We start from the raw sequence: 18,424 nt of genomic DNA on the forward strand, positions 1-18,424 counted from the left end.
AAGAACCACTCAGCTGAACCCAGTCAACCCGCAGACGAGGGAGACAGAATACAGCAGTGATTGCTTTAAGCTATTTCAGGGCAATTTGTTTCACAGACGCATGTAATTGAAAAGCTTTCCAGAGAAAATTCTGGAACTGAGACTGTGGAAGATCTCCTTCAATTGAAATTATAAATAGGTAGCATTTAAATAGCCTATGCTTTTTGTTTGTTTGTTTGTTTATTTATTTTGAGACAGAAATTGAAAGAGTGCAGGAGGGAAGGAGAGAGAGAATCCCAAGCAGGCTCGCAGTGACAGCACAGAACCTGATGCAGGGCTCAAACTCACAAACCACAAGATCATGCATGACCTGAGCTGAAACCGAGAGTTGGCTGTTTCACTGAGTAAGCCACCCAGGCACCCCTAAATAGCCTATGCTTAATCCTTACAAGTTCTGGATATCACTAGGCAAAATTTTGGAAAGCTCTTATTTTGGAAACTAGGCACCTTTAAGTTTGTTTACAAACCACATTAAGGTACTGAGCCTTTTTCATTATTACACTTTCTGGTCCGTTTATTCTCCCATTGAAGTGATGGGTAAGCAATACATATTGAGATGCATTATTGTGATTAAAAAGAAAAGTGGTATTTTTCAGCAGAAACAGCATGAGTCAGACTTTTGTTCAAATCTTGGCCCTATCACTTAATAGCTTTACGTCCGTGGCTAAGTTACCTAAGCTGCCTGAGTAGTTCTCTATTTTGAAGGTGATACGTACTGTACAGGATTAGTGAAGACAAGAAATAATATATGTTAAGAACCTAGCTCAGTGCCTGGCACAAAGGCAGAGCTCCTTAAATGTAGCTGTTGTTGGGGCGCCTGGGTGGCGCAGTCAGTTAAGTGTCCGACTTCAGCCAGGTCACCATCTCGCGGTCCCTGAGTTCGAGCCCCGTGTCGAGCTCTGGGCTGATGGCTCAGAGCCTGGAGCCTGCTTCCGATTCTGTGTCTCCCTCTCTCTCTGCCCCTCCCCCGTTCATGCTCTGTCTCTCTCTGTCCCAAAAATAAATAAACGTTGAAAAAAAATTTTTTTTTTAAATGTAGCTGTTGTTGTGATGAAGGAGGTGGTAATGTGGTTTTTGAAAGGTAGCAAAAATCTGCTCTTTTTCATTTTTTTAAGGGGACGCAGAGATGTGGGTGTTCCTGGGCTTTATTGGGGTGGAGTCTAGAGGGTTAACGCAACATATCCTTGCAATTCTTCCTACAGACAGGCATGTTTCATCCAAAGGAAATTCCGATCCCTTACCCATCCACAGCACCCTTTCTCACTTCTTTATTTCCATAGGGGATTTGGTTAAGGGATAAGGGCAACTTTTGGTTCCTACTCTCAAGGGGAGAATTCATGAAGAATTCTCTCTCTCTTTGTTTTTTTTTCTTTATGTCCTCACCCCCCTTTCCTCAATTACATTCACCTTCTGATTTGGTGGGAAAGAACTCTACAGGATGCTGGCTTTCTGCAAGCTGATCTTAGCTTCGAGGTGCCACAGGGCTCATGGAATACATCTCCAGGGAGGACACGTACACATCCCACAGATTTGAATAGCCCCGGGGAAAAGGCAGCTGTGGCAGCCCACAGGATTTTGTTTCTGCTGTTTTGTTCTAGCCTTTGTGTGATACGTTGTTTTCCTTTCTAAGGGTCTTTAAGATGACAATTAGAGCAGCGCCCAGTAATTTCTTTGTCAGCGGAATATGTTTGTTCTCAGTGATTAAGGTGAAGTGGGTAGTTGTTATTGGTGTAAGCTGAGGACCACTTTTCTTCACTCTGGGTTACCATTCTTGGCATCTTCTCTTACCTGCCTGGCTTGGGCTGCTGGAACCCCATTTTGAGTTTTGAAACTGAGATGATAGTTGTGAATGAAGTGCCAATGTATTATATTGGAGTGTGGTATTGGTTTGGGGCAAAAGTGAGGAGTTAGGTACCGTGTACTTAAACTGGGTAATCTCTAAAGTAATTACAAATTACCCTAATTTAGTGTAAACACTTATTGCTTATGTTGGTTCTGAACATTCACGTGAATGTTGACAATCAAAATGTGAATACCTCTCAGTATGACTACTGTAAAGGCTTCCCCATAGATTTTCCATGATATGAAATATCATGTCCGTTGCTAAAATCTTTCAGAAAACTCTCACTGCTTTAAAATCAAATGGCTAAAGCCAGAAAGTTAGGCACAGGATCTTATTTTAACTATTCTTATTTTAAAATATCGGTTACTGGTATATAAGTGCAGGTTATGTGGAGGATAAGTCATTTTGCCCATCAGCTTGTCACAGTCATAATCGCAATTAGGCCAATTGGTTCAGGCTTTTGTAGTTGTTGTTAGTTATAGTACTGCAAACACGTTTTGAGAGTTTATATCCTTTAAATCACGTATAATTATGGACCGATTTTATTTTGATGTGATAATATTCTTCTCGCTTGCCCACTTAAAGCTTAAAAATATTTCAAAGCGGTGGAGATTGTGTTATATGTGCTTAAAGCAGAATTTCTCAGGACTTGAGCTCTAAATTTATTGCTGCTGGGACTCATATGATGGCTATGTAGTATAGATTTAGAGAGAGCTTTTAAGACTCCCATTGACATAGGTGAGCAGAATGGTTCCTTGGAAACCATTTGGGTGTCCAGTCATGGTAAAGCATGGACTAAGGGCTCAGATGCATATAGTGCAAGAACAGGAGGGAGGTTCAGGGAATCCCGTGCTGTTAAAGACGGCATTTCTTCCAGTCTTTTAACGGCTGCTGTTTTAAAAGGGGGGCAAAAGCAGCATTGAAACTATCTGTAAGGTAAAGCTACTGGGACCTAACCCAAAAGGCATGCTCTTATGGAAAACTCTTCTTAATACTTGCAGTGTGGTTCTCGCGGAGGACATGTGGTATATATTACGGCTCCTGGGGAATTCAGACCTCTGCAGTGTGGAGTCACCGTGAAGGCTAATTTCAAAACAAAGTGGTAGCCTTTTGCTCCCTTCATAGCGCTATTTACCAGTGTTTCTTATTAGCTTGACATTAGTCTAGGACTGCTGTGGGTGGAAAGAGGAAATGGAAATTCAAATGGGACCGGAGTGGGGATCCATGAACACCTCTCCCCTTCCCTCCCACCCCTCCTTCAGCATAGGCTCAGCACTTCACACCCTGGGCATTGCAGTCTTACACAATCTTCGCCAAAAGGGCTGAAGGCAGAGCTGTCCAAGGTTCGAAAAAAACACGTTCTGACTGTTGGTTGAAAATCAGGTAATAACAGTCCTCTTGGTGAACAAAACTTATTAGAGGGCAGGGGAAGGAATGCTATCTCTCAGCGGCAGGCAAGAAGAAATTGCTGTTGAAAAGCTTACCTCTCTAGGGAGGAATCAGATATCAGACTTTGCCAAGCCTCAGGTCCAACCCATAAGGTCCCACCTACATCCCCCGCCCCATCCCAGCTTTGTTAGATTGCTAGCATCGATCGCTGGCTTTTTCTGACCCCACAGTGGGTGAAGGAAAGAGAGCCGGCAAGACCAGAAGCAAGCAAGGTGGGGGTGGAAAACTGGGGCTGCTTTTGTGGAGAGAAAAAGAGAAAGGGAAGAAAAGGGGTGGGGGCCATGGGGACTGAGCTTAACTGGTGCCTGCCTGCTTCTCTTTGATTTGATGGCCTTTATTCCTTCTAATTGGATAAAATAGGAAGTCACTGGCAGTCCTGCGTCGCTGGGTATACTGATTTTACTCAGACCAGCCAGCAGCTCTGGAGTGCGGACAGAGGGAGGAGGGAGGAAAAAGAGAGAGACAGAGAGACAGAACGTCTTTGGATGAGGAGGGGAAAGGAAGAGAAAGAGACTATGAAGCCGGGCAGAGCTGCGGGGGAAGAAAGTGAATGAGCGCTCAAGAAGGACAAAGAGGAGTGGTTGGGGGGGTGGGGGCGGAGGCAGGGCGGGGAGGGGAGTCACCGCCCCTCCGGGCCGCACTCTTCCCTTCGGATCCCTGTGTGATGATACTGTTTGCAGTGATGCTCCCGGGGCAGGCACCTGCTGCTGTGTAATGATTCAGCCTCTTTCAGCCTTCGCGTTAACACAACAGGATGCTGTTGCTACTCTCACTACTGCCTCTCCTGCCGCCGCCGCTGCTGCCGCCTCCGCCGCCACCTCTGGTCCTGCTTTTGCTTTTACTTCTCCTGCATGACAGTTGTTTTCTCCATCTAAGCAGACACCAGCTTCAGATGCTCGAGGTGAGAAACATGCCTTTCAGTTTGGGCTACTGGTTTACTTAACTGACCAACGATCAGCTCAGTTTCTATTTTGCCTCCCCCCCCCGCCCCCCCCCCCGACCCTCTTGACCAGCCGGGATGGTTTGGAGAAGCATTTGAAAGAACTGCAAAAGTAACCCGGAAACAGCAGTAAAGAATTACAGTATACTTTCATTTGGTAGTTGCTAGAGGATTTTTTTTTCCTTCCTCCCTCCTGAACTCCTCTTGCTTTTGATAATGGCCTTGGACTTGGAAGACTTATCGATTTCCCCCTGTAAGATGCTGTCTCATTTGGTTGGGGGGAGCTCTGCATGGTAATGGACCGTGAGAGAGGCCAGGCCTTCTGGAGGTGAGCCGATGGAGATTTATTCCCCAGACATGTCCGAGGGAGCCGCCGAGAGGTCCTCCAGCCCCTCCACTCAGCTGAGTGCAGACCCATCTCTTGACGGGCTTCCGGCAGCAGAAGACATGCCAGAGACCCAGACTGAAGATGGGCGAACCTCCGGACTCATGGGCCTGGCAGCTCCCTGCTGTGTCTGCCTGGAAGCTGAGCGCCTGAGAGGTTGCCTCAACTCGGAGAAAATCTGCATTGTCCCCATTCTGGCTTGCCTAGTCAGCCTCTGCCTCTGCATTGCTGGCCTCAAGTGGGTATTTGTGGACAAGATATTTGAGTATGACTCTCCTACTCACCTTGACCCTGGGGGATTAGGCCAGGACCCTATTATTTCTCTGGATCCAACCGCTGCCTCAGCTGTGTGGGTAGCATCTGAGGCATACACTTCACCTGTCTCTAGGGCTCAATCTGAAACTGAGGTTCAAGTTACAGTGCAAGTTGACAATGCCGTTGTGTCCTCTGAACCTTCAGCGGTCCCGACCCCGAAGAATCGTATTTTTGCTTTTTCTTTCCTGCCGTCCACTGCAGCATCCTTCCCTTTCCCCACTCGGAACCCTGAGGTGAGAACACCCAAGTCAGCAACTCAGCCACAAACAACAGAAACTAATCTCCAAACTGCTCCTAAACTTTGTAAGTAGAGAGAGAGAGATGATGATGAATCATGGAAAGGGGTGGGCTGGAGGCGCTAAAAGGCGTTCTCTTGAGCATGGAGCTGTTTCCTTGTCTTCTTCTATTTTAATTGCATGGTTTTGTTTAAGCACATCATGTGACTGGAGCGCTTGGGGTGGCGTTGAAGAGATGAGTAAAACGATCTTGCAAACTGCTGGTATGAAACAGTGTTCCCTCCAGCCAGACTGTTCGGTCTGGGGTGGGGGACCCAAAACTTCAGCATCTGGGAGTCATGCTTGAATTTAACTGCAATTCAGTTGATTTCTAACACTTTTAAAAATGAACACATCAGACAGAGCATCCTTTTTAAAAACAAAACAAAACTATAAATGTGACTTCCATAGAGCAGCGAGTGTGGTTCTGTGTCTGTCTTTCTCCCGTGTGGATTTCCATCACCTCTCCTCACCTTTCGGGTGCCCTCTGCCACGCAGTGGTCCCACACTGCCTGTTATCTGCCTCCATGCCTTCTTCCTGCTCCCTTAACTGCTCTCTGCTCTCACCACGTTTCTGTCTTAATTGGTTCTTGCTGATAGCGCATTTACAGTGCTCACCCCTCACCAGTGGCAGGCGATTGCCGTCCTGCCCAGATTGTAGTTTCGGCTACCGAGCACTTACGAGGGACAGCTTTATTTTATTCAGGGCGCAGTACGATGCCGCATGAAAGGATTTCCCCAAATTAGTTTTGTCTTCTGTAATCAAATGTTTAAATAGCTTCCTTGGCAGTCATTAAAAAGTACAAGATCCATTAGTAAGGTACATCGTTTTTTTTTTTTCAGACGTGTCTTTTTTTGCCCGTCAGACCGGAGCAGTGCAGTTTAATAACCTGTGAGTGAAGAGAGCCCACGCTCTTAAAACGATACAGAACAATGTGCTGCTGTTCGTACTGGGTCACTGCAATGCTTTACAATGGAAAGTTGACAAGGCAGAAACCATGACTAGTCAGGTTGCTCCCCACGTCAGTAGAGAAGGGAGGAGTGGCCTCTGGCTTCGTTTTATAAATGTTTCTGATTTATTTTTGTTTCTCTGCCTTCTGCCACTTTTTACCACTGACTGAATATGTCCTTCGTAGAATAAAGTAAAAGACAAAAGAATCCAGTTCTTAATAATGTGTGTAAAATCTCTTAAGAGTTGAGGGCGAGGGTTCTGCGATGAAATCCTCACCCCTTCGGTTCCCCTCTGGGTGGTAAGGAAGAATAAAGAATGTCTTTTCCAGACATGATGTTCTGTGTGGGGTAGAGCCGTGTGGTATAGAAACACAGAAAACTTGATCTGCTTGTGATTCAAGATCATTTCATTTCACACACAGCAGAAACTGCTGGCAAAGATTTTAAAAAAGAAGAAGAAGAGAGAGAGGCTTGTTTTTCAGGTGTAATTAGTAAAGAACCTCCTTTCTGCAGACACTGCTCTGTGTCTTTATCAAATCCCTGAAGCATCATTAAAGGTCTGACAGACATCACTGCATTCACTGCCTCTTCCCACCTGGCAAAGTGACCAGGAAATAATACCCAGATGAAATGACAGGCTATAAAAAGCAAGTACAGATCCTGCAAAGAGAAGCAACATTCCCCATGAAGACAAGGTTACTTCTTTGTCTTTATCGTTTGAAACTTGGCTTTAATTAAAATGTGCCTGGATAGGTTTAGTTTTCCAGAAAAAGAAAGAGGACCCTATGAAGAAAAAACAAACAAACAAAAAACTCCTTTGGTAAATTCCATAATTTTGTCATCTTTTTTGGGGGCGGGGGGCAGGAAGCAGAGAACCATGTAGTCCCTTTTTCTGGTTTAGGACCATGTCACAAAGTATGTAGTGACTTTTTGAGAAATTATTTTTTCAGGTAAATTCTTCTACTAAGTGTTTTAAGAGGGTACAGGTTCCATATAGTTTCCCTTCTCTCGGTTTTCAAGCCAGGGCATTGATTTTCTGGCATTTGCATTGAGTGGAAAAGATTTACTGCTGCCTAAAAGCATCACGGTGGCCAGTTCTGGCCAGAGACACAGCTGCAGCACTCTGAAATGCATCGGAGATAAGCCTGGAAAAGCAGAATGGGAAGTAGTTTTCTCCTGAAAAGTTAGGGGTAGAAGGTGCTTAACACTTTGCCACCTATAAGGCTTTCTGTATGGGAAACTCGGTGTTAATGTTTTAGCCTAGTGCCTGAAAACAACAGCAAAAGCATGAGTATCCTAAAAATTTATGAGTCTATTTTTTGCGCAGGGGGACTGGGCGGTGGGGGGTGGGTTGGTCCAGGAAGCTTTGTTTTCAGACACTCGTAAGTGGTTGCTTTTGTTGTTTTAAAAAGCTTGTAACCATTGACTAAAGAAACCCAAAAAACCACACACACACAAAAGAGCTTGGAATATAGACTGTCATTTGTGACCTCATTCACTTTTTTCTCTTCAACTAAGAAAGTACTGCTTCGTCACAGGAAGAACCAGACCTATCCTTCTGTCATGAATGTTTTTGACATGAACTCAGCTGTGATGGTATAATCTTAACATGACGTTATTGTATCTGAAACATGCTCTTTGGTGGTTTCAGGACGTAACTCTCTCCGTTCTATCTGCCTCAGCATATTCAGCATATTATGCACAGAGCTGTAGCCTTCAAGGTCATAGTCTGTTGAGGGCTAATTGATTCTTCTTTATCCTGGAGCCTGAGAGAGTGGAAGAGAGACAATCCTAGTAATTGTGTCTGCTCTGTAATTCCCCAACCAATCTACCCTCTAGTATTAGGGTTATTCTATACAAAGGGGAATTACTCCCCTTTCCACGGACTTTTTTTTAAAATTAAAACATTCTTTATTGTAATAAAAGGCAATACAGAGCATTCTTAATTGTCCAAAGGAATCGTAGCTGCATCAGGTTTTCTCAAATGGGTATTTCTTGCATAAGGTAATATAATTTCATGTTTTCACAATACTAATCCATGCATCCATCTAGATCCTTAAGAAACCTAATACAGGATTGGAAAATACATATGCATTGTTTTTTTTAATCCTGAAGTTTTTCTGTGTGTGATTGGTGGTTTTCCACTACCACAATCTTTATTTGCCATGATAATAGTTACGTTTTTATTTCTCACTGGGGCCCCTACTTGAACTATTAATTTTGTTTCTTTGCCTGGGCTTTAAAATTTTTCTTACCTTCTATTTATATGGAAAGAACTGACTCTGAGAGGTTGCAAACTTAGACTACTATAAAAAGAGGTGATTAATTAAATTGTAGCCGGGGAACTATAGTGCCATCTTGGAAGCAAATGTATTTCTGGATGGGAGAGCCTGCTTGACAACAGACTCTGTCGTATAAGAACGTATTAGTATTTTCATCTCAGGCCAAATTTGTTTTGCTTTGTCTTAAATCTCTTTGTGTTGGGTTGCATGGCAAACCATTGTTACCACAATGAGGATAGGAATCACTACCATTTGCAAAAGCTCAGCGTGATTAACTGAATATACCAAAGGATTTCTTTCCTTCAATTTAAAAATGGCATTTATTTTAAGCCCAATAGATTCATCCAGTTCCTTGCAACCTACAACTCCTTGTCCGTATTTCAGAGTGGTGATTTCAAAGAACTTTTCTCCACTTTAACCAAAACTTGCTTAACGCCTAAGACATTAAAAACTGGGAGAAATGGAAAGATCCTCGACTGAAACCAAATAATTTCATTAGGCGGAAACCCAGGTTCTGAAAGATTTAGTGACATTCTTTTACTAAAAGTCGCAAAATGCTGAAAGGTTCAGTGAAATCCTAAATAGGAGAAAGCAGAGACATGTCTTGTCCCCCTGAATTTAAATCCGCACATGGCTCTTTTCTCCTGTCAGCTTTTCCCTGTTCCAGAGAGTGTGAACTGGACAGCAACTCTGATAGTTTAAGTGGCGCCCAAATGACAGGGACGTATGTCAAGTGGGACCACTGGTTCATAGTACTCAGTTTTCTTCCCACCTTCTTGTTTTGCTTTTATTAAATTCTCAGTAGTGGTAGTCTTTTTCTGTTTATTTGCTCATCCATACAGTGTTCAGCTTGCTGTCGAAAACAGCTTGGGTTTTCTAGGGTGGGCTCCTTGCTGACATATAGCAGATGGCCCTGTGGCTCACCTCTTCCCTGCCCACTCTGTGTCTCCTTGTTCCTTTATACCTAAATCGGTTTTCTTCCTTCCTCTCCCTCCCCACCTACCCAATTACCTCTTGAATCTTCTTTATTTTTCTAATTATGCCACTTTGGCTTTATTTATCAATATTTCACTGCATTCTAAAATACTAAACATTCACTGATCTTTTCTTTCACATACAATTGTATTGCATTTTAACTGAGTGGTACTTACACATATTACAAACACACAAACAAAAATACGTCTCTAGGACAATACCCTGGTTCCTTACTGGCACAATTCATTCAAAATTTTGTCCCTCTTCTTTTTTTTTTTTTTTTAATTTTTTTTAACGTTTTATTTATTTTTGAGACAGAGAGAGACAGAGCATGAACGGGGGAGGGGCAGAGAGAGAGGGAGACACAGAATCGGAAGCAGGCTCCAGGCTCTGAGCCATCAGCCCATAGCCCGATGCGGGGCTCGAACTCACGGACCGCGAGATCGTGACCTGAGCCGAAGTCGGACGTTTAACCGACTGAGCCATCCAGGCACCCCATTGTCCCTCTTCTTTATTGCCCCCTCTTCTTTTCCTTAGTATGATTCATACTGGTTTCTCTCTGACTTTTACATGTTTGTACAAATCAGCAGTTCTGCATTCCCAGAAAGTCGTTATGTCCCAAACCATGTATCTTTGTTCTTCCTTCTTCCCTTTTCCTTTTAATGTCACCTCATAGGATCCTTTTAAAGTGTAAAGAGAGAGACATTGTATAGATTGAGAAACTGAGGCATAAAAAAGTTATGACTTGTCTAAAGTTAAGCTAGAAGTTTCACTGAAGCACTAGAATAAAACTGAGAACTAGAATATAACTTCCCGACTGAATCTGTTTGAGCTTTCTTTTAAGCTGTAAACCATACCATGTCTACTTTTTTGGTCATGTTTCCCTTTTTATTATTTTTGTATGTCAATGATTTTCTTCTGTTATTTCTTTTTCTTAATTCAGCGAATACATATTAAACACCTCCTGTGCACCAGGCACTGTTCTAGATTGGCATTATGGCAATGAAAAACAGTAAAATTTCTTGTCCTCATAGAACTTATCTTCTAATGAATTTTAAGAATCTAGTTAGACAATTTGAATCAACCTGAGATATTTCTTTACTTAACACTGCATATACTCTCTGAATTCAGCATTTCTTCTTGTCACTTTCCTTTTTTTTTAATTTTTTTTAACGTTTATTTATTTTTGAGACAGAGAGAGACAGAGCATGAATGGGGGAGGGTCAGAGAGAGAGGGAGACACAGAATCCGAAGCAGGCTCCAGGCTCCGAGCTGTCAGCACAGAGCCTGACACAGGGCTCGAACCCACAAACTGCGAGATCATGACCTGAGCCGAAGTCGGACACTTAACTGACTGAGAGCCCCTATACTTAATTCTAACATGTAAATATGGCAAAATTATTTTCAGATTCTAGAAAGCTGACAGCTATAAATGTTTTTGTTTTATTTCTTGGTCATATTTTCCATTTATTGTTTTAGCTTTTAGAAAAAGAATATTAAAACACTCCCAAGGATTTTTAGTTTCAATATCCAGAGAAAGGCTAACGTCTGCCATTAAGGTTTGGTTCCCAAACTGAATGAAAACTTGGGTTCGTGTACCATTCACATGAAAAGTGATTGAGGAGCAGGGAATAGAGTTCATCTTCATCACCTCAGACCACACTGCCATGTTTGCTGAGGGGAATTTTATCTACTAGTGTGTGTGTGTGTGTGTGTGTGTGTGTGTGTGTGTTTGTAAGCACTCAAGGGTTGTTTCCAAATAATATAATTGATATTCTATAATCATAGAATTTTATATGTCGAACATATGTAAAAATTATCTGAGTCACTCCCGAAGTGAGGAAATTCAGATCTGCAAAAGTGAAGTGACCAAGGTCACTCCAGCTAATTATATGAGCGCTGAGAGGAAACTGGAATGCTCCTGGTTTTCACTACACCTTGCTTTTCTTTTCCAAACTGCCTTTGGCATTTATATGCAAACAGTACATACATTATCTTCCTCTCAATGACTTTGCTTTTCCTGTTTATCATGTAAGCCCTAATGAGTAATTTCTCTCACTCCATTGCAGACTTCCTCTTTAGAAAAGACCATTCTACATGTACAATTTTGATCAGTGTAGGACACTCCTCTTGAGCAGAGGTTGGATGGGCATACCTTTCCCAACAATATGGTGTACAAGAGAACTTTTTTATAATCAAAGTTATTCCAAATAAAATATGTATTTGGAAAGAAAGTTTCTTCTTCATGGAAATATTTAAACAGTGACACATTTGAGGGAGATTCATGTTCCAAGCAGATTATTAGATATATTTATCTCTCAGGCCTCTTACATCTTGGATTGTCTCAAGTCTCTTGTCCCGGGGCATTAGCTTACCAGTTGGGCAGACCTGAATTTTAATCATACCTGTCTTTCTCATGGCCTGGAGCAAGGTAGATCATCTCTCTGAATCTGTTTCCTCATTTGTATTTGAGGATAGCACTATGCATCCCTTGGACCTGTTTAGGAGATTGAATGAGATGTTGGGTAACACCCAAGTCCTAGGACTAAACCATACTAAATATGAAACCAGTACCAATTTTTTCCCCCTCATTCTACTTTTGATTCTTTTCTTTGTTCTTTTCTTCCTTTGGTCTTGACAAAGTGGTTTTGTAACACTTTGGAGAATGAGTTTAGGAGTTTGGGGAAGCTCATGAAAAACTTAGAACTAAGAGTGGAAGAGGCATCATGGTGAAGTGGAAATTGTACTGGAAACTTGACATCAAGTCCCAGCTGTACCACTTAGAAGCCATATAACCTTGAGCAAATCACTTCACTACTTGAGATTTAGAATTTATATCTAAACAAATGGGGATATTAATACTTACAACTCTTATGAGATTGTGTGAAGGACAAGATAAGTTACTGTATGTAAGGAAAATACCTCTTAGGAGTACAAAGCTTAAGAATTATTAACTTCTTTCTTCTTCTTCCTCTCTCTCAGGGTTCATATACACATATACTCATGAGTGTTAACATTCTTAGGAATAAATTATAGGTAGTTTTAAAAGGTGAATTAATTTGGTTTCTATTAGACTGATAATAGAACTTTACAATTTCTTGAACCCTAGTACCATAAAAAGAGTGATTTTCCCCCCAAAATTGGATGGAATATATAATTATTCTTAGGGTAATGTCCAAAATTTAGGATGTAATGGGCTTTCTCCTGGGTACAATGATAAGGAGTTACTTGGAAGAGGGGGGAAAGGTGACTAAAACTGTGTTTGTCAAAGAAGCACATTCTGTGGGAAGATTGAGATAATGAAAAGGAATCTATATGGTTTAGCTATAGTGCATGTGATGAATCCTTGATCTAAATGAAAATTACATTCACCTAACTCTTCATTGTTGCCAACTGGGGTTTCTAGACCCCAAAAGATAGGAATTAAGCCATTTTCACCATTTCACAAAGCCCATAGAAATAACAATTTACATACAATCTTTGAGTGAAATCAAATGCAGAAGTTCTTTTAATTTGGTTAAAGATACTATATCTACAATATAAATACTATATATGGTATGAATTATATATATATATATATATATATATATATATACACATAATATTCCAAATAAAAGGGAAGATGATTTGATGATTACTTAATAAATAAAATTGGATAAATAAAAACCTTTAAAGTGTAGAGGAAAAAGTTATCAATGTTTGAAAAAAAACAATTCTAGTTCCACATTTAATTGCTAGAGGCTTGTAAAAAGTAAAAAAGAAAAAAATATTGTTATAGAAGTAGAGAGTAATTGTACCTTAAAAATATGCTGGAGATTCTGTCACAGTGATTTTCAAATGAACTTTTTTAAGCTGGATTACTGGTCACAATTCTAAAAAAAAAAAAGAAAATTAGTGCTGCTCTGGGTACGTGCACTTAAGGCACTTTGATTTTTTGTTATAATTTATGAGAGCCTTTCATTTACAAAATGTATAGTGATTAGCAAAATATATGTATTTTCATTTATTCTTTAAGTAGAATTAGAATTATGTGAAAACTTTAATGCTTTGGTCATCTTGATTGTTATTAACTCAAGTATATTGGATTAACTGCACAAGTGGAACTCTGAATCAATATCAGAGCAATGAGGCAGCCACTTTTAAGGGGGAAATATTTGATAACAATCTGGGGCAGAGTTTACCCAGGTATAGGTTGTTCTGATTGAGCAGTGCAAATAAGCTGACTGACCCAAGAAAATGTGATGAAATATAGTGGAAAATATCCCAAGGTAAAGACATCTTCTATTTGTCATCAAGAACATGATGTGACGAGAGTTGATTTATGGCACAAATCTTCAGTGATAAGCACTTGAGTGTTTGAATCATCTTTCTTGAGGTGCCGTTTATCCTCACCAAAGGGGAAATTTATGAACTTTGTTTTAAGTAAAAGTTAGTATAGAATTTTATATTCAAGAAATTTTCTAATAAAAAAAGAAATCACCTCTCCTCCATAACTTATCTTATTGTAAAAACTCATAATTCAAAAGTAAGCCAGATGTCCAAATATTCATTCAGATCTACTTGGAAGGAACGTAAGAACAACATGGAAGACAAGGAGAGTTGCCACAAGAAATAAAACTTAATTAGTAAGGAAACACGTGTCACTAGGATCCTCAAGTCTTAACTTAGGTACCTATGTCCGTGTCAAATGTTGATACGATTTTATTTCTCCAGTTCTTCTCCCTTTTCTCTCCCTGTATTTCTTTCTTACTTGCTATCCCATGGTTACTGTTCTCTTTACTCTGCTGTTCAAACCCCGCCATTACTTTTCCACTAATCTCACTGCACGGTCGTCCCCATTCTCCCACCCTATTCTGAAGGTGGTGTCCCACCCAGAGCATCAGAGGTTATGGAGCGGATGGCCCAGACCTGTGGTTTCTCACTGGATGAGTTGGGGGAGAGAGTGAAGTGAGACCTTAACCACAGACTCGACCATGATTAGCCTGACGACTTTCAATGTTGCCTCTTCCTTTGCTAAGTAACAGGAAGTATTTGTTTTATGAAATATGTTGGTGTCGTGCAATAAAAGCTCCATAAATAAATGGAATGGTCTAAGGACAGTGGAATTGAACTCTTGTTAGCATTTGTTTGTAATCCCTTGGTGAAGCTTCCTGGGTCATAATTGCTTGCTCTTCTGGGAGCAAAAGGAATCAGTAACCATTGATTGTTACATGATGCTAAGTCTTGCCTACAAAGCAAATCTTAAGAATGATTAGTGGCAACATTCAGTGTTACAACTCTGATCTTTTCACACTATGATCCTTAAAGCAAGCTGCATTTTTAGAGTTTTTCCCATCACACAACTCTTGTGATTTTTCAAAGGGAACAGAAAATACATTATATAAAATAATTACTTTACTCATTTTATCTTTCTACTTCAGTGACCATAGGGAGATATCAAAATTAACCCCTGCCCAGGTCAAGGACCTATATAACACCTACCTATTTAGTGAACTATACATAAAAACATTGCGATCAGTACATTAAGTCTTTGGCTTATGAAAAATCTTTGGGAAATTGGTTGTTCTGGATTGCTGAGTTTTCTAAATAGCTAATGATTTATCACCATAAAAAATTGATTTTCTCCATTTTGGATTGAAATATTTTAATAATCTCAACTACTTATTAAATAGGATTTATCAATGTTGGGTGCTGTTATGTCTTGAGGATATAGTGGGTTATATTACAACTTTCTTAAATAATGTTATCTTATTAGATCATGTTCAGTTATATTAGAAACTCTAACCTTAGAGTGGTATATATTTTGAATGTGTCTTAGCTTATTGCAGAATCACAATTAGGTTTCATAGAGACAGTAGAAACCAAATCTTTTAGCACAGAGAAACAGGCTCAACAATGTTCAACTTCTTGCCAGTGATCACACACAACCAGAAAATGTTGGTATTTTTATGTATTGTATGCTTTCTGCTATCAGGCTGGTCTGCAATCGGTATATATTAATGAAATAGTTTTCCACACTTCTTTTAATTCACAGTTCTGATCTCTCGTGGGGTTTGTAACTCAAGTTTCCAGCAGATTAAACATTTGTATAAAAGGTAAAATGTCGCTGAGAAAGGTTCTCTCCTTGAGAAATACATAAGCTTTGGTGACATATATTTTGCTTCTCAAACCTGACTCTTCCTGTGTTCTGGATCAGCAGAGTTCGGGATGACAGGTGAATGACAGATGGAGAGGAAGAGTAACTGCTTGGATCTTTGGGAGCTTAGATTCAGAGGGCCCGAGTTTAATTCTGATTTCTTATGTGGTCACTTGTCACTCGTCTCATAATATGTAGAATGGAGTTAGTAATCTTTAGACATTGGTTATAATACCTAATAGGAAATTACTTTTTGAACATATGAACTCTATAAAGTTGTAGCGTCAATGTGTGTTATTATATGTTGCAAAATAGATTTGAGAAATCTTATGATTTATAAAAGAGAAATGACTTTCACTTCATTTTCATTTCTTGAGTTAACCATAGCCAATATTTAGAAAACACTTATATTATCCCATAAATTCTTCTCTGGTATCCAAGGTCCTCTCATAGTAAGACATCAGGCTTCCTACGTATCCAACTCCAGCTGCCCCCTCCCCACCACAAACCATATGGACCATGTTCTAGCCAATTGGGATTCTACCTGGAATATTATTTTATTTCTATCCTCTAGTCTGCACATTCTATTGCCTCTACCAAAAATGTTCCATTCCCACAGTCTCTACCTTCTCTAATTCTGCTCAGGCCTCAGGACTCACCTTCCAGATCAGATGTAGACCCTCCCTCCTCTAGAGCCCCATAGCATGTTGTTTGTGCCTCATCAAGGTATTTACCCCATTCACACTCATGATGTTCTTATTTGGATGCTTGCTTATCACTTATACTGGAAGGTTTCTGAGTTATAGCTGATTCATTTCTGTGGTCTTTACAATGTCTAGAAAAAAATTTCATGTGAAGTAGGTGTCCCATTTGCATATGTCAGGAATAAAAATTGAGGCACGCCAAGAGTGACTTGCTTACGCCAACACAGGAAGAAAGAAAATGATTTGAAACCACACCTTACATTTCTGAAATCTTAACTTGGAGGAATTTAATATAGACTGCAGTCGTTACAGAGTTTATGGAAACATGATTCTGGGCATCTTACTGTATGATTTGCAAAGCTTGTATATGTAGCACATATATAGCAACATATACATTCTCCTGAAAAGTTCACATCATGGGGAGTAAGAGACTTCAGGCTACAAGGAATTTTATTTCGTGATAGTGTAGTGATTAAGAACACACACTGGATCCCGATTGTGTGAGTTTGAATCCAAGCTCTGTGTGTGGCTGTGTGACAGTACAAGTTATATAGACTGTCTGTGTCCCGGTTGCCTTGTATGTGAAATGGTGGCAATAATTGTACCTAGCTCATGGGTTTTTGTGAGGATCAAATCAGTTAATGCACGTAAAGCATTTGGAATAGTACCAGGCACCTAAGCACTGTGTAAGCACGAGCCACCATTGCTATGCAGTTCTTTAAATTACATTCCTTGAATTCCAAATTTGATATCTTGCTATTGCTATAACAGGCTTGACAAAAGGGACAGGAATTTCCAGGGACATCTTGACAAAGATGTGGGTACACTACCATTTTGGTTTGGTTTGTTCATGTGGTTTTTCCTTTGTGTATTTTGTGCTATTGTCATTTCTGCATTGTCTTCAGCAATTAGAAGGAGAGCTGAGAGGGATAATCATCTGTCTACTTGTCAGCCAGAAATAGAACTACATGGTTTTAGATGGTTTCAGAGAGAAAACCTTCCTCACCAGCAAGATGGCCTCGATTGATAATACTATGGATAGTCATACGCATGCATAATTAAATGTGTCGCTGTGTCTTCTTACTGTGTCATATAATTGTGTGCAGGTCCACAAGGAGACAAAGAACTCCCCTTAGTTGTTGGTGAACAATTGCAGAAGCTTTGAATTCCATAATGCTATCGTTTTAGCAAGGCAGAATTTTACTGATCATCCAGAAGTAGTCAATGAATTAATGTGCTGATTGGTGCTGTCCATTATGAGATAATAATGATTTGGAAGTATCTGAATTTTATTAAACAGAATCAAATCAGAATCATTTATATTTTAAAGATGTAAGAGCTATTATAGATAAGCTGGTCAAGATATTTTACTTTACTCCTGAGGAAACCAACATCCAAAAGAATTAAATGATTGGGCTTTACATATTTTCATAGTTAATAAGAAACAGAGACTGGTCCAAAAAAAATGGAGATGTCACCTCATTGTGCTTTTTTCTAATCTCTTGCCACTTTTAATAAATTAGATCATTTTTTAGAGCTGGAAGAACTTCATTTTTTTTCCTGTCTTCATATTATTTATTGAATGCTTACTTAATAAGCTTTGTTCCAGTTTAACTGCTAAAGGGAGTAAATAATAAAGAATAATAAATACGTAAAATAATAAAATGGAATAATAAAAAGAATAATAAATAAGGAAATCCTGTGCTATTTTATTTTTTTAATTTTTTATAAGTTTATTTATTTATTTTGAGAGAGAGACAGAGACAGTCTGAGTGGGGGAGGGGCAGAGAGAGAGAGAGAGAGAGAGAGAGAGAAACCCCCAGCAGGCTCTGTGCTGCCAGCGGCCGATGAAGGGCTTAAACTCATGAAACCACCAGATCATGACCTGAGCGGAAACCAAGAGTCACATGCTTAATTTACTGAGCCATTCAGATGCTTAACTGACTGAGCCCAATCCTGTACTATTTTAAAAGGAGGTAAATTGTATGGAAAATAGCCAGTGTAAAGTGGTCAAAGTGCGAAGGGTGAAGCCTGGTGATTTTAAATACAATGATCAGTGTAGGCTGCATCAAGAAGGTAATAGTTAATGAAAGACTGAAAAAAGTAAGAGTGTCATGTGGATATGGGGGG

General features: G+C 40.1%; 1 protein-coding gene across 17 annotated transcripts in view; it reads left to right on the top strand.

Moving 5' to 3' along the window:
* Positions 1 to 18,424, top strand: part of NRG1 (neuregulin 1) — a 1,116,936-nt gene that overhangs the window by 986,235 nt on the left and 112,277 nt on the right. For 4 of the 17 annotated variants that reach the window (XM_045456253.1, XM_045456245.1, XM_045456333.1 and 1 more), the window contains exon 1: positions 1,883 to 5,274. The exons of 12 other annotated variants lie outside the window; for them this stretch is intronic. In XM_045456253.1, coding sequence (XP_045312209.1) covers positions 4,608 to 5,274 — 667 coding nt within the window. In that variant the 5' untranslated portion in view covers positions 1,883 to 4,607. Of the gene's footprint in view, positions 1 to 1,882; positions 5,275 to 6,117; positions 6,139 to 18,424 lie in introns of those variants that run through there. One more of the 17 variants, XM_045456374.1, reaches the window with a different exon arrangement.

This window comes from Leopardus geoffroyi, chromosome B1, assembly GCF_018350155.1.
Source record: "Leopardus geoffroyi isolate Oge1 chromosome B1, O.geoffroyi_Oge1_pat1.0, whole genome shotgun sequence".
Lineage (NCBI taxonomy): Eukaryota > Metazoa > Chordata > Mammalia > Carnivora > Felidae > Leopardus > Leopardus geoffroyi.